The 24,318-nt window shown below is 45.0% G+C and overlaps 1 protein-coding gene across 2 annotated transcripts in view; it reads left to right on the top strand.

The window, feature by feature from the left end:
* SORL1 (sortilin related receptor 1) overlaps positions 1-24,318 on the top strand; it is a 98,673-nt gene that overhangs the window by 32,687 nt on the left and 41,668 nt on the right. For both annotated transcript variants that reach the window (XM_024196660.3, XM_024196659.3), the window contains exons 7-21: positions 886-987; positions 2,394-2,563; positions 3,193-3,385; positions 5,307-5,424; positions 5,959-6,032; positions 8,921-9,009; positions 11,896-12,074; positions 14,289-14,475; positions 15,881-16,009; positions 16,382-16,467; positions 18,242-18,414; positions 19,033-19,164; positions 20,720-20,811; positions 21,392-21,638; positions 22,495-22,633. In XM_024196660.3, coding sequence (XP_024052428.2) covers positions 886-987; positions 2,394-2,563; positions 3,193-3,385; positions 5,307-5,424; positions 5,959-6,032; positions 8,921-9,009; positions 11,896-12,074; positions 14,289-14,475; positions 15,881-16,009; positions 16,382-16,467; positions 18,242-18,414; positions 19,033-19,164; positions 20,720-20,811; positions 21,392-21,638; positions 22,495-22,633 — 2,110 coding nt within the window. The remainder of the gene's footprint in view (positions 1-885; positions 988-2,393; positions 2,564-3,192; positions 3,386-5,306; positions 5,425-5,958; positions 6,033-8,920; positions 9,010-11,895; positions 12,075-14,288; positions 14,476-15,880; positions 16,010-16,381; positions 16,468-18,241; positions 18,415-19,032; positions 19,165-20,719; positions 20,812-21,391; positions 21,639-22,494; positions 22,634-24,318) is intronic.

Below are 24,318 nucleotides of genomic sequence, written 5' to 3'. Positions count from 1 at the left end.
TACAGGCATCTTCATTGCCTGGGTGCCGAGCACCCTTGACTCCATTTCAGTGGGAATTGTGGGTATTCCGCAACTCAGAAAATTAGGCCACTTATTTTGGAGCCTAGATACAGATTTAGGTGCCTAACTTAGACATCCCATGTTTGGAAATTTTGGCCATGATTTTTATAACACGATACTCATCCCTAAAACAGTAAACATCAACATTAAAGCATTGAGGCTAGTCTGCAAAGGGCATAAATAAAAACAGACGTGAATTTCATGCAGTCTAGTTGGAAGAACTATGGGAGGAAAACATCAGCCTTTGACAGCCTGGCTAATCAGTTGAGAGGTGGGGTTGTTTCCAGCTTCCAAGAGAGTGCTCAGAACAATGAAGAATCTAAAGCCTCGATGCTGTGCATTTGAAAGGGATCTCACTCTTCTTTCTCAAAAAGACCGAGAAATCCCCAACAGGTTCAAGCTAGTTTTCTGGCCATATATCCAATCTATGTGATTTCCAAGGCTCCTGTTTCCTTAGTTAGCACTGACAGTATATGGGGCAAATAGATGAATAAATTGCAGAGAGGTTGCTATGTTACCAATAATAAGATCTCATCTGCTGGCATAGGGGACATACAGTTTTCAGGTTTCACAATCACAGGGAACAGTTAAGTCATTTTTATGTTTTTAGTATCCTAGTACCTCAGGATCCCATCCAAACTAGCCATCAAGTTACTGTGTTGTGGGTTTTTTTGGAGAGTGGGTAAGGTATTTGCTTGCTTTTTCTACTGTTGAGTTTGTTAATTTGTATCTGCTCTGTCTTTAACCTGTTTTATAGGTATATTATTTTATTGTGAATTTAGGAATAAAAAAAAGATTCCTAACATTTTTTCCTCCTCTTCATAGCATTTATTGGGCAGCCAGCAGCAAACTTCAGTCCAGCTCTGGGTTTCCTTCAACCGCAAGCCAATGCGAGCTGCGCAGTTTGTAACCAGACATCCAGTAAAGGTAAAATGGAGTTGATTTATGGCATCTACTTATTCCACCCTCAGCCAAAGGCACCTTCGCTGTGTATAGGATCCGAATAGCATTTTTACTCGTTAACTAGGAACTGCAGTAGCTAGATTGGTAGCAAAGGTAGTCTTATTCTATACTTAGTTCAAAACAGTTTGGCCTTCTCATGTTTGGAATGGAATGGAAGCAAAGTGTCACAATGATCCTGCTGTTTACACAGGAGTAACTTTACCCATGCGCATGATGCCTATTGATATCAATGGGGCTACAGACAAGAGTAAAATGACTCGTGCATACGTGTTTGCAGGATCGAGGCTGAGAGAGCCGAGAAAAATAGTTCTGACCATTTTTTTTAGGCAGAGGTTTTTAAATTAGTGTGATCTAGAGAGGAATGGCCTCTGGATTCTAAATACTGACAGCACTGGTGTGTCCCAGAATCTCATTGTCTCGGGGGGGCCTTCTCTCCCCTCGTGCAAGGGCCTGTCACAATAACCCTGGAAACTGGGGGGGTATGGGGGCTGCTCCCTGCTAGCACCATTGTGGATACATCCCAGCCCAAATAGAATAGTGTCATGGAATAGACAGGGAATAGAGTAGTGTCATGGCCCACCCACCTTCTACACCAGCCTGTGGAGCTGGCTGGCAGCAGATGGGACGAGCTGAGCTTGCAGCACTTTGCAAAAGGACCGTGCAGTGTACACGTGTCCCCCCTCAGGGGTAGGGGGGGAAGCTGGGGAAGGATTGTGCCTCCTGAGCGTGTGTGTGTAAGCTCAGTGTGGGCCAGTGCTTTTGACAGAACAGTCTGGTCTGGAATGTTTCACGCTCTGCCACGCAGAAGGGGCACAGTGGCTCAACCAGGGTTTCAAAGACCCCTGTGATATTATCCCAGCAAACCCAGAGATGGGCTGGCACCGCTGATTCTGCCACTTCCCAAAGCAGGAGCGCACAGACAAGCGCCCTGCTGCCTTCGTGAGATTTGCTGAGGTGTACGCACAGCATTCGGCAAATAAGCGGGGCATGTTCTGTGCTCGAGGCGTTGACAGCCTTGTTCAGATCTGAACCGAAATGGGCCAGGCACAGATACGGCTTGGCGAACCAGTGTGAGCGGGATGAATTTTAAGAATGCTGCCGTGCTAATCTTTGTTGGACTTCTTTGTGGACAGACTGCGCTTTGAGGAGGGGTTTGGTGGAGGAGGAGGGGGAGGGAGAGAGAGATCACGTGTGCGAGAAGCAGAGGGGAGAAATTTGTTTGCCAAGTGGAAAAGCTGGAGGGAGGAGGATTTATTTTTAGGCACCTTAGAGGAAACAACAAACAGTGGAGAGTAGGAAAACCTCCCAGTGTGTGTCTATGTAAGTGATGGATAGGCTGAGCGAATTAATGTCTTTGACCGCCCCCTAAGGAATACTACATTGCGGATGCATCCGAGGACCAGGTGTTCGTGTGTGTCAGCCACAGTAACAACCGCACCAACCTCTACATCTCAGAAGCAGAAGGCCTGAAGTTTTCTCTGTCTTTAGAAAATGTGCTGTACTACAGCCCTGGAGGGGCGGGCAGCGATACCCTGGTCAGGTAAGGAGGGCTGGGCCGGCTTGGTTGGACTCCCGTGGCTGGGTGGCTTGAGGAACTCAAGATGGGGTTCATCTGGGAGAAGATGCAACATAGTGGGTAGCAGGTAATGAGCATTTAACCTCACAGCTTCCCTAAAAGGTAGGCATTATGCCCATTTTACAGAGGAGGTGGAGTTGTTAAGTGGTTCATCCAAGATCACAGAAGAAGTTAGTAGTAGAGCTGAGATTAGATCTCAGGAGTTCCGGGCTCCCACTCCTATGTTTAGACCAGGTCCTTAGGTGTAACTCCATTGTGTTATTGGCGTAAGACCAGCATGAGTGAGCGGAGCATTATTCCCTGTCTCAGTCTGAAGAACCTACACTGTGAGGAAGGTACAGAGAGATTGGGGCTTCTTCTTACTGGGGGCTTTGAGGTGACTCAGTAGAAGCATTTGATGAAAGGGCTCAGTATAGTCGACAGAGGTAAATTAGTCACTCTCGTTCAGTAAATTGGCTTTCCATGCGTTGTTTGATCTGGATATTTCTCTGAGGAGAGAGGCCCCTGACGTTGAATGTACCTGTGCGTTCTCCCCCAGAATCCCAGCCCTTACTGCAGTTAACCAAATGACCCACACATGCGTTCCGTTGCAGGTATTTTGCCAACGAGCCTTTTGCAGATTTCCACCGTGTCGAGGGCGTGAGAGGAGTGTACATTGCCACCCTGATAAACGGCTCGTTCAGCGAAGAGAACATGAGGTCTGTCATCACCTTTGACAAAGGTGGAACCTGGGAATTCCTGCAGGCTCCAGCATATACGGGTTATGGAGAAAAGATAGATTGCGAGGTAACAATGAGTAGAACCCGGTGTTTGGGGGGGCGGGGAGAGAGGGGGAGGCAGGGAGCGTTTTTAACCTCCTTGTTTCCCCTTTGAAGAATTGTTGGGTCAGTCATTAACCATTTGTTCCCTTGGAAGGATCAGCGCAGGAATAAAAAGGAAAAGAAAGGTGACAAAAATGAAAACGTAATCTGTTTTATGAAATGTCGGGTCATCAGTCCCTGTGGTACAGCCTGTGGTTGAATGATCATTTTAAAGGGAATTAGATTACAAACAGGGAGGATGGAGACCAGGGTTAAGCACCCTACAGTACTAAAAGTGTCAGAGGATCTTGGGAGACAGGACCTTGGTTTGATGTAGCGGTCAGAACGATGGCACCTCCAGCAGCCCCCTGCATCATTCTGGAGCACTAGGTCAGTACTGGGGCAGGAGCCTTTCCACTCATTTCCTTAGCCGGCTGGTTAGAGGAGGCCGATATTAGCCTTGATTGTTGATGAAGCTTCTGTGTATCTACTGTAAAGAGAGGAAATGCCAGTTACAACGGAGTCAGTTGAAAGGATCTGGGGTGGTACCAGTTTGAAGACATTGTGGGTGAACTCCTGGCCCTGTTGAAGTCAGTGACAAAACTTCCATTGACGTCAGTAGGGCCAGGATTCCACCTGTTGTCTCAATATCAAATCACACAGATGCTAAAAATATAGGGCTCGATTTCGCTTAGCGTGGGGTAAGAGGGTTTAAGGAGTGCCCTATCTTTGTGGATCCCGCATATGGATGTACGTTATCTTATCGGAGACCACTAGCCCTGCTCCCCGGCCGGCTTCACTGCCAAGTCTAGCCCCCCAGTCGGGGGCCAGGCACAAGGACCTGGCATGGGGAAGTGGCTTGATGCACTGAACAAGCATGACATATTTAAAAGGCCTCCTCGTTGTGAAAGTCTCTTAAACGTTAAGCAGATTAATCTGGACAATAGAACACTTTCTGCGTGTCTGTTAGTGGCTTTTTTATTACAATGCTGGGAGATTTTTCCCTTGTGTTCTTCAGGATTTTTTCCCTTCCAAATGTAGCTTTTAATGAACGTTTTGAAGGTCACAGTTTTTCTAGGCGTTGTAAAGATTACAGTGGAGGCCCCTTTTATTTTTTTTTTATTATTCAGAAAAAATAAATGATACATTTAGTTGCATTTTGCAGGGCACTGAAAAAACCCAGGACACATTCCCTGCAAAAGGAATTTCATCAGAAGAGTTCACTATAGGCAGATTTTACATCATATAATCTTATTGGTTTCTTGGCTTTTCTGTGGTGGGGTCTTTGTAGTATCTGAGCACCACACGTAGACCTGTGAATTTATCCAGTGAGGTAGGGAAGCATTCTTCTTCTTCTAGATGGGGAAACTGAGGCACGGAGGTTTGTTCCTGGGGGAGTTCATTGCACAGTCTTGGGCCAGCTCTCTCTTCTGTACCGACAAGCTTTACCCTTATTGAAGAGATTTCCATTTTGCCAGAGGAGCAAAAATTTCCACCGTGGTCTTCATGCTGGATCCTTAGTGGGTCCTTTAGATATCCTGGGCCCAGGCCATTGCTTGCCTTGAAGGACCAAGACCATGAACTTGATTCGATAGTCTGTGAGAGCTCAGTGTAGGGAGAGGAGGGCAAGTGTGATGGGCTCATGGTACCTTCTGTTGCTGAGGTGACACGCTGCAGCGGGCTGTACCAGTTGGAGTTTCTGAAACGCTGAAGGCTTTATGCGCAGGTACATCACATTGCTGTAGTCCAGCTCAGAGGTGACCAAGGTTTCTTCTGTACCTTACGGGGGTGTTGGAAGGTTGAATTTACAAAGGTTTGGGAAGCATTTTGAGATGCTCACATAGGATCATGGCACATCGATTGCCTTTTACAATGGCAAGTGGCATAGTGTGTTTTTTCTATTCCAGTTTTCAAAGGGCTGCTCTCTTCATCTGGCCCAGCGACTGAGTCAGCTGCTTAACTTCCAGTTGCGTAGGATGCCCATTCTCTCCAAAGAATCTGCTCCAGGACTGATCATTGCCACAGGTATATTTTTCTCGAGAGCCTGATCCTGTGAGTTCCTATTGACATCTATTAAAAACATTGTTTGTTACAAAAAAATCAGTTAAAATATGAATTTTGCAATCCTTTGTCCTCAGCACTCCTTATACAATTATTACTACATATAAATTTCACCACCCTATTGCTGGAGGTAGAAACCCATTACACGCTTTGTAGTCTGTTCCTGCCTCTCTCAAAATGAAGGCTTTTTTAAAGCATACAGGGACTAATATCTGACTCACTGTTTTATTGCAGAAGGCTCGCTCTATTGAACATTTCAAACAGAGCCGATTTCATCTGGCCGTACTTATCTTGATGTCGTTTTCCTGCTTGCTTTTAAAACCTGCAATCATCTTTTAAAACTTCTTATTTAAAGGAACTCATTGATAGTATGAAAAATTAACTCCTCCAAAACAACTCATTTGATTACAAATAAAAAAAAATAGCTCAGAGGGGGCTGAGTTTGTTTTAAGAAACCCGCTAAGAAATATCAGGAAAAATGATGCTCTCATTTCTTAGGCTCGGTGGGCAAGAACATGGCAAGCAAAACGAACGTGTACGTTTCAAGCAGTGCAGGAGCGAGGTGGAGAGAGGTAAGGATACCATTTGCATTGAACTTGCATGGTGGTTTGCTCTGTGGGGCAAGCATTGCTATATTAGTCTGTAACTATTATATACAGTACATTATGTATTAAAGGTGGCTGACACATCCTTAATTCACACCCCCAAGCACAAACCAAGTAGCTTTCGTTGAAATGTGCGGAATACCCTAGAAACGGAATTAAAAAGGGCTTTGAGCTTACAACCAATGTTTCCTGGTCCTACTTACTCTGACAGATGCTACAGTATGTGTTATTCTGGCGATGCCATTTCATCCATAGAAGGGCTTGGAACCGTGGAAAGCACCAGTTTTCTCTTCTGTATTGCACGGTTCTGCAAGACATTTTCCAAGTGTGTTAAAGATGCCTGTGTACATAGATATCCACATGTATGCAAAACATCATTTATTAAAATAGTTTAAAACCATTTAAAAATTGGCAAAACTAAGCAATATAGAGTTAAAGGTGGCACAACATACATCTAGAGCCTTCTGGGGCTAGACTAGAAAGACCAGCTTGATGCAGCTGGACCATCAGTCAGAGTGGGTGGTTAGGAAGTTTGGCCTTGTGTTAAAGGCAGTGAACTCTAGCTGAGGAGATCTGCATTCAGTTCTTAGCTCTGCTACAGACTCCTTGCTTGCAAACTTGGGCAAGTCACTTAGTCAAGAGAGATTAAACTTCAGTCCCCATCTGCAAAGAGAGACAGTATCATTTCCTCTGTTTTTCTTGTCTCTCTAGATTGCAAACTCTTTGGGGCAGTACCTAGCACAGTGCAGGCCTGATGTCAGTTGGCACCTCTAGGTGCTATTGTAATGGAAATAATAATAATAGCACATACTGGGGCATCCCTGAGGATTGCTGAATTCAGGGGACCCAGGGAAGCGAGAATAATGTTTACATTTCTCTTGTGCTTAATGCTGTTTTCATCTGGATTTTCAGAGGCATCAGACATGTTGGATTAAAGCTTTCGATGTACCTATTTATATGTCTTCTATGTTTGAGTGTTGCCCTCTTAAAATGCAGACAAAACTCAGAGAAAACTCAGGGCTTTCTGCCTGTCTGAGTGGCTGAGAAGCCCCTTGGCATCTTCCAGTGGAATGAGATGTTGTTCTCAGTTTACGGGTGTTGAATGTTCTTTACTAACTGGGTGTTCTGGTCTGTGGCATGGTTTGTGGTCTCTCTGTACATTTTGCTGTTAGTGTAATATGGTGTTTCAACATCTGTAAACTGTTTAATCCTGTGACTAAAACGGCCTCCTTTTCCTCCCAGTAAATGCTGTGCGGTTTGGTTAATGTTTGGGCCGCAGTGGGAACACGCCGCTGTTTTTGTTACTGCCGAGATACAACCTTGTCCAAAGAACCCCTGTCCTTGAAAGCATGTACATATCAAAGATTCAACCTAGGAAAGGCAATGGGGGAACCGTGTTTCTTCACGTAGGAACTTGTGGGGTGACTTGGAAGTGTTTGATCTTAAAAAGCAAGACAGCCACATGCATTCTTCCTGTTTTGACTTGACCTTGCACAGGGAGGGCTCCATGTAGAAGTACAAGGTAAAAATGTGATGAGTAAGAGAGGGAGCTTCAGTTCACAAAACCCTGGCTTCTGAGTTACTCAGTGGGATTGTTTAAATCTTCCTCTTTGTGCAAAGAGGGGAGCAGAAGGGAAATGACTGAGCACTTTTGAGTTTGCAACTGTGCAGGAGTGACCTCAGTTTCTGCCTCTCGTTTTTGGCAAGCAGCTGTGTGAAAATCATCTGCTCCAGCCTGGAAAGCGCAGTGGTCTGTAGAATGCTGATATTGTTTCAAAACAGAGCTCCGGGTGGGTCTGACGCATGACAGTGCTTCTTCTCGTGATGGATGTGTGAACTGGCTGTTGGACCATTTAACATGTGGTTTCCAAGCACCCTTTGGCTTCTTAGTATTGAAGAAACATCACAGACTCGAACACAAAATTGGCTGAAATCCTGGGAAACCAACCAGTCTCCACTCAGCTCACCGGAAGGTTTGCAAACACAACAAACTGCTCTAGATTCAGGGGGCTTCTTTCGTTTACACTAGTGCAGCTCCTCTCACTTCGGTGAAGTTATTCCTGATTTTCACCAGTTTAAGTGAGAGGAGAATAAGGGTCCAGGGTCCTATTCTGCTCTTAGTTACAGCTGTGCAAATTCAGAGTAACTCTGCTGCGGTCTAGATAATATTTAGTCCTGCCATGAGTGCAGGGGACTGGACTAGATCAGGGATTCTCAACCTTTTTCTCTCTGAGGCCCCCTGAACGTGCTATAAAAACTCCACGGCCCACCTGAGCCACAACAACTCTTTTTCTGCATATCCAGTAGATTAAAAGCTAGGGCTGACATTAGGGGGTAGCAAGCAGGGAAATTGTCTGGGGCCCCCGCAAAGCTAAGTTGCCCGGTCTTTGGCTTCAGCTCAGGGTGGTGGGGCTCGGGCTTTGGCTTCAGCCCCGGGCCCCAGTGAGTCTAACGCTGGCCCTGCTCTCTGGTCTGTTTTGGTGGCCCCCCCACTGGACTAGATGACCTCTCGAGGTCCCTTCCAGTCCTATGCTTCTATGATTCTAGGCTCTCAGTTGACCCCAGACCACAGCCTGTAAACACTTGAGTCTCTATTGCTGCAGCCCAGGAGACCTGAAAGTCAGCATGGTTCAAACACCCAGTTCTTATAGAGCGTTTTTCATAGCAAGGATTTCAGCCCTGATTCAGCAAAGCTTCAATTGGACTTCAACACGGGATGAATACACTTAAGGACGCAGATGAATGAGAACCTTTGTGGTTATATATTATGGTTCATGTGATGCTTTATAACCTCACATTCAAGCCACCTCAGCATTCTCTCATTAAGCTCCTTGTGTCCATGTTTCTTTTCTCAGGCGCTGTCCGGCCCCCATTACTACACTTGGGGTGACCATGGTGGCATTCTTGTCGCAATAACACAGGGCACAGAGACAGACCAGCTCAAGTAAGTTACTGGGGTGAATAGGTTTTCTTTCAAACTGCCTGACAGAAGCAGATGACTTCCCAAGAGATGTGAGCCAAAAAAAAACAATAGAATAGCAAGTGGCCCCTTGATTTTGCCCTTAACCTATCCATGATATGCTAATCCATCACCCTCTCCCCTGCCCCTTTCTAAAAATTGTAAAGAAACTTCTCACTAGTGGAAAAGGAATAGGGTGAAGTATACAGGATATCAGTCTGTGTACAGTGGTCGCTCTGTGCCTTATTCTTCACTGTTCTCTCTTTGTCTTGGTGCTTATATGGACCCTATAGGCATAGCGTCTGAGTGCGTGACCAACACTATGGGCTTTATCCTCACAGCCTCTACAAGGTGAGGTGGCATTATCCCCATTTTACAGATGGGAAACTGAGGCACTGAGTGATTAAGTGTCCTCCAGGAGATCTGTGGCAGAGTCAGAAATGGAACCAAGGTCACCTGAACTCTAGCCCAGTGCTTTAACCCCAAGTACATCCTTCCATTTTGCAATAGGGCAATTCCATTGACTTCAGTGGAGGTATGCTGTTGCAACGCAGGGGCGGGTCAGCCCCCAGACAATAGAACTGGAAGGTGTATGAGGGTTTGTAGCACTGCTACACTTTGGACTGGGATAGATATTATTTTAGGAGGGGTTTTTTTTGTTGTTTTTTTTTAAACACACATCCCCAACTTCTCAGGGACGGAGCTATATATTACGCTAGAACCGAGGAAAGCATTTTTTTATTATTTTGATCTTACACATTCTGAATTTTCTCCCCTGTACAATCCCAGTCTCCCCTCCCCTTTACATGGGTGCTCGAGACCCCAAATATTTAACACCCACCGTTGACCAGTGGTGGCAACTATGCTCCAGGCTTTCTTCCTGCAGCATCCCACCTATTACTCCTTGAATGCTACATCCCAAGGTATTTGGAGCCCTGGCAAAATATGATGCACGAATCCAATCTCTCATTGATCCATGTGAACAAGAAGCAAACACTTGGCCTAGTCAGCATGGCTCCCTTGTGATTAGAGAGCCCTTTTACCCAGAGGGGAGGTTTCTCCCTAGCCCTGTCACTTAGTGGTTAGTTTATTCCCTGAAGCATAAGGCTTATATCCCCCACCAAATGTAACTGAATTTTCCTATTGTCCATGTAACTATCTGATTCTTTTCTTTGTTTAATCCCACTGGGCCATTGGCCTTAATTATTGCTTGTGGCAATGAGTTCCACAGGCTAATTATGTAAAAAAAAAATAGGAGAGTCCGTGGCACCCAGTGCTGGGCTAAGGCGTACACCACTCCATCACATCATCTCCCTCTCCAGTAAATGTCCACAGCGTACATTGGTGGGCAGCCTCCTAGTTGAGGCCTGTTTAGATAGCATTTATTTTCATGATGGGATTCCTTTGTATCCATGTATATATTCGCCTCCTTGCTGTCTCTGTCACAGCCTCCTCCCCTTTCCTTTTCCATTCCTCAGGGCCTCTGACTAAGCCCTGCCCCCGTCCTGGGATTCCATCCGCATCAGCTGGATCATTGGCCAGTGGTTCTGAAGTTTAAAATAGCTTTTCAACCAATTTTCAGGAAATGGCAACTATGTTTATTGCCTTATGTGCTCCCCCACCAGATTCACACACTGCGCAGCAATGCTGTTAGAACACACTTAATGTCAACGGTTGGATTCTCTCTTGCAGCTTTATAGGTCTGGGGTAATTAGCTTCAAGTGGGTCATTGAGCATGTAATTACTTTGCTTGCTCTACCGCCAAAGGGACTGATCCTGCAAGCATTTGCTCGTGTGTGTGTGTGGTCCGTCAGAAGCCCTTGGGGGCAGCTATCATGAGCATGCGTTACTTGCACGCATAAGAGTTTGCAGAATCAGTTTACAGCCCACCATTTTGGATAACTGCAAAAAGAGGTGGGAAAAGACTGCCTATTTTTTCCCAAATGCCATTAAATGCTTTGGCTTAATTTCCCTTTTTTTCTTTTTCCTTTTTGCACTGGAAGGGCTGCTTCTCTCAGCTGTTCTGACAGTGAACTAACTTAAGAGCTTAATTTAAACTTTATACAGGAGAGGTTTCAACATGACTAAGACCATGGATTCCTACAAAAGTTAAATAGGCTACAGAGATGTACATTGAAAGGGAGCATCCTCTCTGACGTAGCTTTGGCGTCCAAAAACTAAGGCCCAAAACTTAGTCTATGATATGAGCATCACTGCTGTGTCAAGGAAGCCCATGTGCTGCCTCATACCAATGTCTCTTGGCCACTTCAGGGTCAGTCTCTCTGAAAAAGGTCAGAGAGCCCTGCAGGGAATTTTCATATGTTCTGGTTCACATTTGTGGTGTTGGGAAACCAACTGCCATCTACAGATCAGCTTCTGCCACGTTCTTCCTTTTGTGCACAGACTCTCACGAGCTTTGGCTTTTCTCATGGACAGAATTTCAAGCCACATTGTTGCAGGCAGCTGTCACTGTCCTATGACATACGTGTGCATGTGTATCTATAAAAACCAGCTATCGTCCAGATAAATGATGCAGCTGCTTGTTTCTGCTTTGTGATAAGTGTGGTCCGGTAGACTTGGAATCGGGAAATCTGGCTTCTAATCCTGGCTCTATCACGGACCTTGAGCAAGTCACATCGCGTTGTGCCTCAGTTTCCCCACCTGCAGCAGGGGGCTGATCTTTCTTTGTAAAGCACTTTGAGATCTACGGATGGAAAAGCCAAGTGTTATTAGTCATGACCATGACCATAGGAAGGTTTTGAAAGGACCTGGTTTTGTGTAAGTTTAGAAATGAGCAAATGAATCCCAACGAGGAGGCCACCAGGAATTTTATTTGCAGCAGTCCCATTGTCCTTGGCTCTCCCCCTCTAGGTACAGCACAAATGAAGGGGAGACCTGGAAAACGTTCACTTTCTCAGAGAAACCAGTATTTGTGTATGGGCTTCTCACTGAGCCAGGGGAGAAGAGCACAGTGTTCACCATCTTCGGCTCCTATAAAGAGAACGGCCACAGCTGGCTGATACTGCAGATCAACACCACTGACGTGCTCGGTAAGGGACCTGGCGTATTCCTGTGGCATAGAGCTTTGCCCGTACGGCGTCTGTTTATCCCACCCCCTTGCTTTTCAAACACAGGGGTGTCCAGTCCTTGAAAAGCAGCAGATCCCTGCAGCTTCTCCCATTGAATATTAATTTGGGGACAGGTAGGGCCTTTAAAAGTTCATGTACTCATGGGCTCCCATTGCTTGTCTGCGGAGAGGGAGAAAGAGGAAGTGCAGCCTGGTCATCTCCGATAACATTTTCACAAGCACCTCTTTGAAAGGCAAGTCAGCTCTTCAGCAGGGCTCTGCAAAGCTCGAGGGCTCCACCCACGCGGCCCTTTTGGCAGGCTCAGAGCCTAAGGGTATGTCTACACTGCAATAAAAACCCTTGGCACCAAATGTCAGAGCCTGGGTCAGCTGACTCGGCCTCACGGGGCTTGGGCTGCAGGGCTAAAAATAGCAGTGTAGACATTTAGGGTTGGGCTGGAGCCTGGGCTCTGAGACCCACCCCCCCTTCGCGGGGTCTCAAATCCCAGGTTTCAGCCCAAGCCTGACAGTCTACACTGAAGTTTTATAGTCCCGTGAGTCTGAGTCAGCTGACCCAGGCCAGCCGCAGCCCATGCCTCGGGTCTTTCATTGCAGTGTAGACATACCCTGAGAGAGACTCACCTTCAGATGCCAGGAACTTCAGTGATACATAAGAACGGCCTTACTGGGTCAGACCAAAGGTCCATCCAGCCCAGTATCCTGTCTACCGACAGTGGCCAATGCCAGGTGCCCCAGAGGGAGTGAACCTAACAGGTAATGATCAAGTGATCGCTCCTGCCATCCATCTCCACCCTCTGACAAACAGAGGCTAGGGATACTGTTCCCCTTCCTCAGGTTCTGTGTCCCTTAATGTCCATTCGTGGAGTTTTTAGACAGAAATGCCAGCCAAGGACATTTTCCTCTCTAGCTAAAATCTCCTCTCAGGTAATCGAAGGATTTTAAAAAGGGAAAACAACAACAATAAAACACCCCAACAACCCACTTCTGAAAGCCAGGCCAATGAATGTTTTATAACCAATTTCAGCTCTGATTGCGCAGCAGCATTTTAATCAAAGAACAGTTACACTTGGCAGAGGAATTTGCCTGACTAAAAGTTATAACCGATTCCCTTGATGTTTTGTTATAAATGGATCTGTGTGGGGATCAGATTGACTTCATTTAAGTAAGTCGTCACAAATGCACTGTCATTGCTTCGGAGTCGTTTATTGCCTTCTGTCACCGAACGTCTCCCCTCTTCCCTACGCTGTGCGCCTTGAATTGGAATAGTGTCTCTTTTTCTATTTGTTTTGGGCATGTGGGTCCTGCTCCACTGATTCCCCCTGGTGTGAAAGAGAGGGAAAACTGGCTCCATAAGAGGATTTCAGCCACTGCCAACTTTGTCCAGAACTGAGCAGTTAACGTGGGGGAAGTGGAAAGGCTGCATTGGCCAGCCTTTGAGTAGCCAATTCCCCCTTTTAAACCCAAGGCATAAAAGGTATTAACATGCAACTCTTTCCCCGCAGCACCAGGCCTGTAAACTGGGCTTGGAATCTGGGGAACTCGGCAGGGCATGGTGGAGAGGAATCCCACTGCAAACTGCAGAGTGCCACCGGAGCACTGAGACCTGGGAGTTGCTCCTTCCCCCTGCTCGCCTGCTCTGTAGGGCGAAGCCTCAGAAAATCCATGTAGCAATAGATCTTCCAGTCCATAAATCCATGCTTAAGAGCCTGCTCTTCAGCACACAAAGTGTGCTCATATCCCCTGCATGGGCTTCTGGGAGCCCTTTATATTGTGAAATCCCAGCACCCCAGAGAGAGGGGAGGAGCATGTGGGAATCAGTGAGGTTACCCCGAGGTGCTGTTCTTGGGATAGAAGCGGCAGGGAATTTGCATGTTCATACGATATAACTCATGCTCCTGAAAAGACAAAACATTAGGCCTCATTCTCCACGGCTTTGCACCTTGTGTGGTTATTGGCAGCTGTGCAAAGAGCAAAATGCTAGCAGAGCAACTGGCTTCCAGAGGTGGTTAGCATCTTCAGCCCCCCAGCATCTTGCACCCATTCTGCACAGGGGTAAAGGACGACTCCCGGTACAAGGACAGAGGAAAATCAGGCCTCCTCTTTTTAAATCTCAAGTCTTGGGTATGTAGGTCATGGTGAGTTTTTTTATTTAACCCAAGCATATCATTTATCATAGGCGTCCCTTGCACAGAAAACGATTACAAACTGTGGTCACCCTCCGACGAGCGAGGTAATGAGTGCTTACTGGGGCATAAGACAGTTTTCAAAAGGAGGACTCCTCATGCGACCTGCTTCAATGGGGAAGATTTTGATAGACCAGTTATGGTCTCCAACTGCTCATGTACAAGAGAAGACTTTGAATGGTAAGTACCAATTAATTCCCTTTAGTCTGGGTTGTTATTCAGTTATAAATATCAGTAACTAACAACAGTGAGCAAACAAGCAGATCCAATTTATTTCTCTCTTTGTATCTATGGCCTGTTTGTATAGCAGAGCAGACTAAATAGACTGAAAACATCATTTCATTAATAGGAGGCAAGAAGTTTAATTCATGTCTTTGAAGCACTTTGAGAGACTCTGAAAGGTGCAGCAGAAAAGCAAAGTATTATTACCTCATTATTTCTCCCTTAAAATGGATGAGGATGATTTCCAAAGACAGAGAGCTACTATAGAAAAGCTAAGAGACCATTTAACCAGAGGGATAGGATTGGCACTGCTACGTAATTTTATTTTTAATTTAGACTTCAGTGAAACTAAACAGCTGTCAAGATAAAGGAGCTTTGCTTTGACAATCACATGTAAAGGTTATTCGTTAATGTGTGAATTATTGGGTAGGGGCCAGATTTTTATAAAGAGTTCTGCTCCCTGTTAGGCACTTAAATAAGGAATAATGATGAATTTGGTTACAGCTGGTCAGAAGGGGAATAAAGGACTGCGGGATTGGTTTCCAGTTTTGCAATTAACTCGTGTAACCTTGGACAGATCACTTGACCAGTCTGTGCCTCGGTTTACCCATCTGTAAAATTAAAATAATGTAACAGTGATACTTTTATCTAGCACTTTTTATCCATAGATCGCAAAGGAGGTAAACATCATTACAGTAGAACCTTGGAATTACAAACACCTTGGGAATGGAGATTGTTCATAACTCTGAAATGTTCATAATTCTGAACAAAACGTTATAGTTCTTTCAAAAGTTTACAACTGACCATTAACTTAATACAACTTGGAAACTTTACTATGAAGAAGAAAAACGCTGCTTTCCATTTTTTTTAGTAGTTTATGTTTATCACAGTACTCTACGGGATTTGCTTTTTTGGGTGGGTGGGGTCTCTGCTGCTGCCTGATTGCGTACTTCCGGTTCCAAGTGAGGTGTGTGGTTGACCGGTCAGTTCCTAACTCTGGTGTTCGTAACTCTGAGGTTCTACTGTATCCCCATTGTACAGTTGGGAAACTGAGGCACATGGACTTGCCCAACATCCCCCAGTAATCCTGTGGCAGAGTTGGGTATCCGGAGTCCCAGTCCAGTGCTGGCACCCATGCCCTAATGTATTTGGTGATTGTGAGGCTTAATTACTTAATGCATATAAAATGTTTTGAGGTTTTTCGATACAAGCTGCTGTCTGATTTCAAAACATTGTTATTAATTTGAATGTTACAATTAATGGTCTTCCCAAACACTTTGTGTTTCTAACACTGTTGCAAAGAATACATGAAAGTAGCAATATAACATGACAGGATTTCCTTTTTTCCCCCCTCTACCCTCAGTGATTTTGGTTTTAAACTGAGCGATGACTTATCATTAGAAGTTTGTGTCCCTGATCCTGAATTTGCTGGGAAACCATATTCCCCACCTGTGCCTTGTCCCGTTGGCTCGACGTATAGAAAGACTAGAGGGTACGTACTGCACATGGGCAAGAAACTTGACTTTTCAAATTATTATTATGTATTTGCATTACTGTAGTTCCTTGGGCCCCCAAGTCAGACCCCATGGTGCTAGGTGCTGTACGAACGCAGAACAAAAAGAGGGTTCCTACCCCGAGGAGTTTACAATCTAAGTGTATGAAATTTATTTGAATGGTATTAAAAGAAGGATCAGATTAATAAATGATTAAGGGGAATGCACCCATGGAGTACACAATATAATGTGGTTTAACAACGCCCTTAATTCTAAATCCTACGAGAACCAGTTGGTTGCACTGGTTGCACATGAGAGTATGCTAGCTTTTTCCTTTAAGAAATGAATGTGTGTGTGTATATACATTCCAGCTACCGCAAGATCTCTGGTGACACCTGTTCAGGAGGAGACATTGAATCACGGCTAGAAGGGGAGCTGGTGCCATGCCCTCTAGCAGGTAAGTCTCCATGGGAGCACTGACATCCTGGTGGCTTCCTAGCAAAGTATGTGTTCCTTTGGCTGCCTGTTTAGGAAATATCCACAAATTCCCACGAGGCTCTCAGAAATCTGAGAAAGGTAATGGAACTGCAGCTGAAATATCTGAGCATGTAAAAAGTCATTTCTTCCTTCTGGGTCCCTTACATAGTTTTTGAGGGTTTAATCTTGCTCGCATTGGAGTCAGTGAGAGTTTCTGACATGGGAGCAGGTTTGAATTTACACTGTTAAGTGACATGGAGTTCAGATGCCCCAACTCCACTTGATTGGGTGTCAGAGTCAGGGCTCAATTCCACAAGGTGCTGAACACCCTTTGCTCACTGAGGGGAGCTGAAGACATGAAAATAGGTGATAATTGGGAACCAAACTCCTCCATGATTTCCTGACTCATACTGTAGTAGGTGTAGAATAAGATTAAAACAGAACAAATAGAGCAAGAATTCTCTCTCTCCATCCCTTTTCTCATTCACCCATGTGCTGCCAACGTAATTTGCATTCTGCTCATTAGAGGCCCTAATTGAATCTTGCGTCATGCGCAACGTGATTAATGTGCAAGAGCAAGAGGGGGAGTGGTATCTGCAAGGGAGCAGATAGCGCATGAGCCAAAGCAAGCCAAAATCAATGGGAGTTATTCTCTTGGCGTCAATCAAGATCCCCTACTCTTTTCCCTCCCTCCAGCCCCCAGCCTGATTGGTGTTTTAGGGAAGGGCCGAGTGGTCATCAGAGGCCTGGTCTACACTACGGGATTAATTCGGATTTAGCAGCGTTAATCCGAATTAACCCTTCACCCGTCCACACTACAGAGCCAGTTAATTCGAATTAAAGGGCCCTTTAAATCGATTTCTGTACTCCACCTCGACGAACGGAGTAGAGCCTAAATCGATTTTGTTAATTCGAATTAGGGTTAGTGTGGACGCACACCACCGAATTACTGTGTTTAAGTTAATGGGGTAGTGTGGCCGCACACCACCGAATTAATGTGGTTAAAAACCGAATTAAGGTGCTTAGTGTGGCCGCGCACAATCGAATTTATACAACCTGTTTCCCAAATTCGAATTATCTAAATTCGGATTAATCCTGTAGTGTAGACATACCCAGAGAGGCATGAAATGTTCTCTACAAGAGCAAACCTCACCTGGTTTGGGATTTTGGTACAGACTCCTGTACCTAGGAGTCCCAGTCCTGGGCCAGGACCCCGTTGTGCTAGGTACTGTACAAAACAGACGGATGGTCCCCAAATTCTTACATGATAAGTATTTATGTTACATTAGACCCCGAAGACTCCAATCGGGATCTATCGACTTAGTCACTTTTATGGCTCACAAACATTAAATGCATTTAGGCTCCAGAGAAAGCACTTGTTTTTTTTCTTTTGGGCAAATGTTTTCAGCTGGTTCATTTTTTTTTTAATGTTGACAAAATATAACATTGTAAATAAAAGAAAGGAATTTCAAAACCTACTTTTGCAATTTCCACCCTCTTTTTCCACCGACCCGAATAAATAATAGCGGTAATGATTTCCTCTCACTTTTGCATGTGAGTTACAGAAATCTCTGGCTACTGACAAACACCAATTAAAATCTTCTCTCTCCAAAAACAAGGGCCTGATTCTCATTTATGATAAGGTCCTAACTGTGTGGTTTTGGTCAGAAATGAAGAAGACCCATTTGTTCACCTTATCCCCAAGGGAACTCACGGGAAAAGGCTTCTACATAAATATTTCTCTGTACCTCTAGAAGAGAATGAGTTTATTCTGTATGCCACGCGCTACTCCATCCACCGGTACGATCTCTCTTCTGGAATCAGCGAGGAGTTGCCTCTGACTGGATTGCGAGGGGCAGTGGCTCTGGACTTTGATTACGACCACAACTGTTTGTACTGGGCGGATGTGACGCTTGACATTATCCAGGTGAGCGGGGTTCTGGGCAGTCCCTGCCTAGCACAGTGCTCTGGGATGTTTTCCTAGAAGAGCGAATACCTTGTGTGATATAATAGCCTCGTGGACAGAGCAGTGGACTGGGATTCAGGAGACTGGAATACTAGTCCTGCTACTGGCCTGCTGGGTGACCTTAGGTAAATTGCTTCACGTTCCCGTGCCTCAATTTACCCATCTGTAAAGTGGAGAGAATGAAACTGACCTCCTTTGTTGAGTGCTTAGAGGTTTGTTGATGAGAAGCCCTGTATAAGAGCTAAGCATTCTTATTATTAATGAAAAATACAGCCGTAGCACCTATCTTCTGCTATGAATGGAAATGAAAGATGGCACATATCACAAGAGGAGTATTTTCCCCTTTAGCCAAAAATTTCTCCTATTCCCTCTCTTGTGCTGGACACCTGTTTATCTCCTGGCCTCCCCTCCATCCCAGAAATGGATGTATCTCAGGGGAGCTGTAATAGATATGCTTTGCAATGCAAATACGGCTGTTAGGTTTTTCTCATTAGTGGCTCCTTTGCTAATTCCCCACCTCAAACAGCTGAGTGCACTAACCTTGATGCTTAGAGTTTTCTATTTGTTTGTTTGTTTTAGCGTCTTTGTCTAAACGGCAGCTCTGGACAGGAGATAATCATTAGCACTGGCCTAGAAACAGTGGAAGCGTTGGCCTTTGAACCTCTCAGTCAGTTGCTTTACTGGGTGAATGCTGGTATTCCAAAAATTGAGGTATGTCTGCAACCGATCTTCATGACAGCAGGTAGCTGTAGCCGTGTTGCTTTGTCTTTACCAGGCCTTCAGTCCGTTGCACCATGTGTAGCTGTGAGTCCCCATTCCTGGATGTTGGCTGACATATTAGGGGCGGTAAGGCCATTCAGCCTTCTCATCCAAGGGCTTATTGCCACTACTCATGCATAAGGCAGAGTAGGATTCAGCCTTTTGTATTTAAGATGGAAGATCAGTGAATTACAAAATGCATTTCCCAAGGAATGCCGCTCCACCATCAGTAATCATGTAGGCGCCAAAAGCTGCAGTAAGATCGCTAGTGAGGGACATAGACTGGATATCCAGCCAGATTGTCTTATGAACCTAGGTAAAGATCGATCTGCTTGGTGCTCGATCTGCAAGGAGACTACATCCCGTTAGGATTTGCTATGATGATGATGATGATGATGGAAGAGGGCTTACACTGTAAATCAGTTTGACACTTTCAGATCCATATAACACCTTCAGATCCATATGACACGTTCAGGGCAGGCTGAATGGTCCAAAAAGGGATTCACAGTATGCTCATAAATAAACATGGCAAGTTTGCTCTGTTGTTGTTCACCTGTATTTGGAGAACTGCTGGTTCCTTCAGGAAAATAGCGGTGAACCGTGAAAGATGCACGAACGTTGTCACAAAAGCTTACTCCCCCCAAATTTTGTGCCTCACTTGAATAGAATCATAGAAGATTAGGGTTGGAAGAGACCTCAGGAGGTCATCTAGTCCAACCCCCCCTGCTCAAAGCAGGACCAACCCCAACTAAATCATCCCAGCCAGGGCTTTGTCAAGCCGGGCCTTAAAAACCTCTAAGGAGGGAGATTCCACCACCTCCCTAGGTAACCCATTCCAGTGCTTCACCACCCTCCTAGTGAAATAGTGTTTCCTAATATCCAACCTAGAGCTCCCCCACTGCAACTTGAGACCATTGCTTCTTGTTCTGCCGTTACTCACTCTTCCTCTTTCTCCTAGTTAAAAGTTATACTCATCCAGACAGTGAGCAGAAACAATATCATGTGGTTTATGATTGGTGACAAATTATAGACTACAAATGGTTCAAATGAAGAGTTCCCAGCAGAGCCCATAGGCTCAAATTTGCTTGCATAAGCGGTTCTTCAGCTACAGCCCAATAACAAACACACTCATCAAAATTAAGGACAAGTTGTGAGCGGCTGGCGAACATAAGGGATACATTTGTCAAGTAATTTACCTGCAACAGGTTATTTGAGCTGCATTAAATGGAACAATTTCCTCTCTGTAATGTGGCGGGATAGGATTAGCTGCACATAGGGCATTACGGCAGTAAGCAATTTGTTCAGCAGTGTGGAAATTACATAAGTAAATGAAGCCCATAAACTTTTATCACTTGCCTTAAGATAACTGTTTGTCAAGTATGTATGCATTGAACTGTCATTTGCTATATGGTTGTAATTAAATGCTACAGAATTTCATTTAATTTTAAACAATGCAATTGTTCTTCATATTGCAAACAAAACCCATACCCGCTACATCTTGTGCTAGGTTTCCAACCCAGATGGAGACTTGCGATTTACTGTTCTGAATTCCTCTGTACTCGAACGACCCAGAGCCCTAGCTTTGGTGCCTAAAGAAGGGTGAGTAGGACTTATCTGTGAATAGTCGTGTTAATTTGTATTAAAATCAACCAAGCCAATCCAGCACTTTTCATCAGTACTAAATTCATACAAGATCAAAGTAGTGCGCTCCTCCATTTGCTGTTTTGAAAGGTGTTTTCCTGCATGGCTCTTTCTCACCTAAATACTATGATCCGGGTAACTGGGCTTCAATTCGATGGAGATTGGGAGCAATTTTCCATCTTCCCTTGGTAAGAACCTCCATAGCTGCCACTGGTTATGCAGCAGAGGAGGCAGAGCGCTGGTCTCTTCAGTGGATGTAACTGTGCTAATATGTGAGAAGTTGACCTCTTAGAAACTGACTGTCTGCTGAATCACTGCTTTACGTGTGGTTCATGTGATATTTAAATACAGTCCTGGAGCCTTGATATTCCCCCTGCCAAGTGCAGTCCATTGAATTCCATTGAGTTCCTGTTAAAAAGACATACTCTTTCTGCGAGATACGATTTAAAGAGTGGAGTTCACGGTTTTGTGTGGACACCTGTTTAGATGAGGCCTTGTATTATTATTTTAAATTAACTCTGCTTATGGACATAATCAGGTTGATGTTCTGGACAGACTGGGGAGACTCTAGACCTGGCATTTACAGAAGCGATATGGATGGTTCGTCGGCCAGTTGCATTGTCTCTGAGGGAGTGAGATGGCCAAATGGCATTTCTGTGGATGATCACTGGATCTATTGGACAGAAGCCTATATGGATAGAATCGAGAGGATTGATTTCAATGGGATGCAGAGATCTGTGATACTGGATAGTCTTCCTCATCCCTATGCTATTGCTGTATTTAAGGTATTTATACAGTGCGTGTGGAGATAAGTATAGTAGATATAGGGGCTCAGCCCAATCTGCGATAAACGCTGAGCTGTGTTGAGTGGCCCCAAGCTCACCATGAACTCTGACCCAGTTCACCAAAAGGTTTGCAGCCTTAACGCACACACATGGCTTTTGTTTCAGGTTCTGCACAGGTCCAGTTTTAAGCCTTTGTTAGCTTCTTTCCTTTGGGCTTAAGAAACATTCTGACAATCCTGTTCTCCTGAGATTCGTAGGTTTGAGAGCCGCAGTAGTCTGGATAACCTTTGGCTAATGTCTCAGATGCCTGCCTGTCTGTCTGCTTATCTGAACCCAGCTTCATATCTGTGCCTTACTAATTCTTGTTTGTACTGTTCTGTCCATATAAACAGACATGAGCAAGTAGGAGCTGGGGGTCAGAAGACCTGGGTTCTGTTCCAGACCCTGCTGTTGACTCACTTTGTGACTCCATTGGGAAAATCACTGAACCCCAATACAATCCTACTTTACCATCTATAACATGGGGTAGTGACACTGACCTAGCCTTGCAGAGCGCTTTGAAGCCACCTGAAGAGCAATATATAAGTGCAAAGTGGTATTAGCGGTATATGAAACCTTAGCGGCACAGGCAGCGTCTATGCAAAAAATGACCCTCGGTTTTCGGTTGAAACTGACTTTATGAAATTGGTCTTCTGCATTGGCTAGTTTGATGAAAAAAAATCAGGATTAACCGGGAGTTCCTGATCTGTAGATCCTCCTTCAAATCCTGAATTTGGAAAAGAATAAGTTTGCAGAGGTCATAATATTTGCCTGTCTCCACCAAAGCATGGACTAAGGAACAAAGCTTATGTTTCAGAATGAAATCTACTGGAATGATTGGTCGCAGCTGAGTATTTTTAGAGCATCTAAATACAGTGGGTCGAGAATGGAGATTTTAGTTGGCCGATTAAATGGGATCATGGATATGAAAATCTTCTACAGAGGAAAGACAACAGGTAATGTGGAGTGTGTGTAAAGACCTTTTCTAAGTAGACTGTAGGCTGAGATTTTCAAAAGCCAGCGAGGGTGTTTGGCTGCTTAATTCCTATTGAATGGGATTTGGGAGTTTGTCTATCTTAACTGCTTGTATGGCCCCCCATCATTATAGTATCTGAGTGCCTCACCGTCTTTAATGTATTTTATTCCCAGAACACCCCGAGGTAGGGAAGTGCTGTTATACCATTGTACAGATGAAGAAGTGAGGGAGAGAAATCACTCACGGGGGGCTGGCAAAGCAGGGAATTGCGCCCCAGTCTCCAAAGTCCAGGCTAGTGCTGTAACCACTGGGCCATCCTTCCTCAATTTTTTTGAGCCCAGTGGTTACAGCACTAGCCTGGACTTTGGAGACTGGGGCGCAATACATCCAAATTCCTTAGGAGACTTCGCAGCTCTCAGCCATAGTACTAAACGTTGTCTGTCTTTTGTGAATGGTGCTTGCTGTCGGTAAATTTCAGCATGATAGATGTACATCGCGATCTCTTTATCACACGTCCGCTTTAAACTCCTAAAATCTCTCTGTCACCTCGAGGTCGCTGGTTTGAGTCCAGTTCAGGTCTGGTTAGGTAGCAGTTGTTACCATCCGATAGCTCCTTAGTGACCTCCGTGAAAGGAATTGTTGGGTCTCAGGCTAAAGGGCAGGTGTGCACTCATTAGAAAACCACTGGCATTGCTGGAGTTCCAAGCGGAGAGGTCAGGGACTGAATGGGCTTTGAGAGTGAACTGTCTTTAGATGAAACGGTAGCACGAATATTTAGAGTTCGGAGCCATAGATTTGATAGGCCTGTAACTGAGAGGCCTCCAAATGGCTTAGAATGAATGTAAAGTAGCATCTTAAAATGAGCCCACCCAAACAGAAAGTCACTGACCTCCTAGTTTCCAGGAGATGCTGTGGACTTCATCTGATCCTTCTGAAACAAAAGGCTGTTCAGTTGTGTTTAAGAAAACAAGTGCTCAGCCTGATCAGAAGGAGGCTGTTAAGTGCCGATTAACTAGCCCTTAGGTTGCTGTGTTCTGAAATGCTCTTGTTAGCATGGAAGCTGCTGATGGGAAGCCCCTCCTTCCGCTCTGATTATTTAATGAGGTTTATTAGCGAGCCTTTGGAAGGTAATGCTTTCTGGGGTTGCCTTCAAAAAGGTCTCCAGGACGGTGCTTCTCAACCCTTTCCAGGCTGCCGCAACTTGTCATGACAGGAAAAAGTTTTGGGACCCTCTGTAAGGTGTTTTGCCTTCTCTCTGCAGCATGAATCATAGAATCATAGGGTTAGAAGGGACCGCAAGGGGCATGGATTGCTTGCCAGAATCATCTGGGTTTATCTCAGTCAGTTTCCTGCCATTGCAGGGTCCTCAGGCATAGGTGCACCTTGGTCACTCCTATTCTCTGTCTGTGACACATAATAGTCTAGGCACCTGTGGGCTGTAATCCTTCAGTCCCATTTTCGCTGTTGAGTTTAGTGTGTTTGTCGTAGGTAGCTTTGGTGGCCTGTGATATGCAGGAGGTCATACTTCACGATTTGGTGGTTCCTTCTGGTCTTAAGCTCTATGACTCTTCCCATGTAGCTCTTAAGAAATGGAGGGTGGTCCCAAGCCCGAGTTGAAACTTGAGTTCTAGGGAATTAAATTAAATCTTCCCCAAGCTTGATGCA

The sequence above is a fragment of the Terrapene carolina genome, unplaced genomic scaffold, assembly GCF_002925995.2.
Source record: "Terrapene carolina triunguis isolate 2854851 unplaced genomic scaffold, T_m_triunguis-2.0 Scaffold374, whole genome shotgun sequence".
NCBI classification, from domain to species: Eukaryota; Metazoa; Chordata; order Testudines; family Emydidae; genus Terrapene; species Terrapene triunguis.
This window is presented reverse-complemented; position numbering and strand designations above follow the sequence as displayed.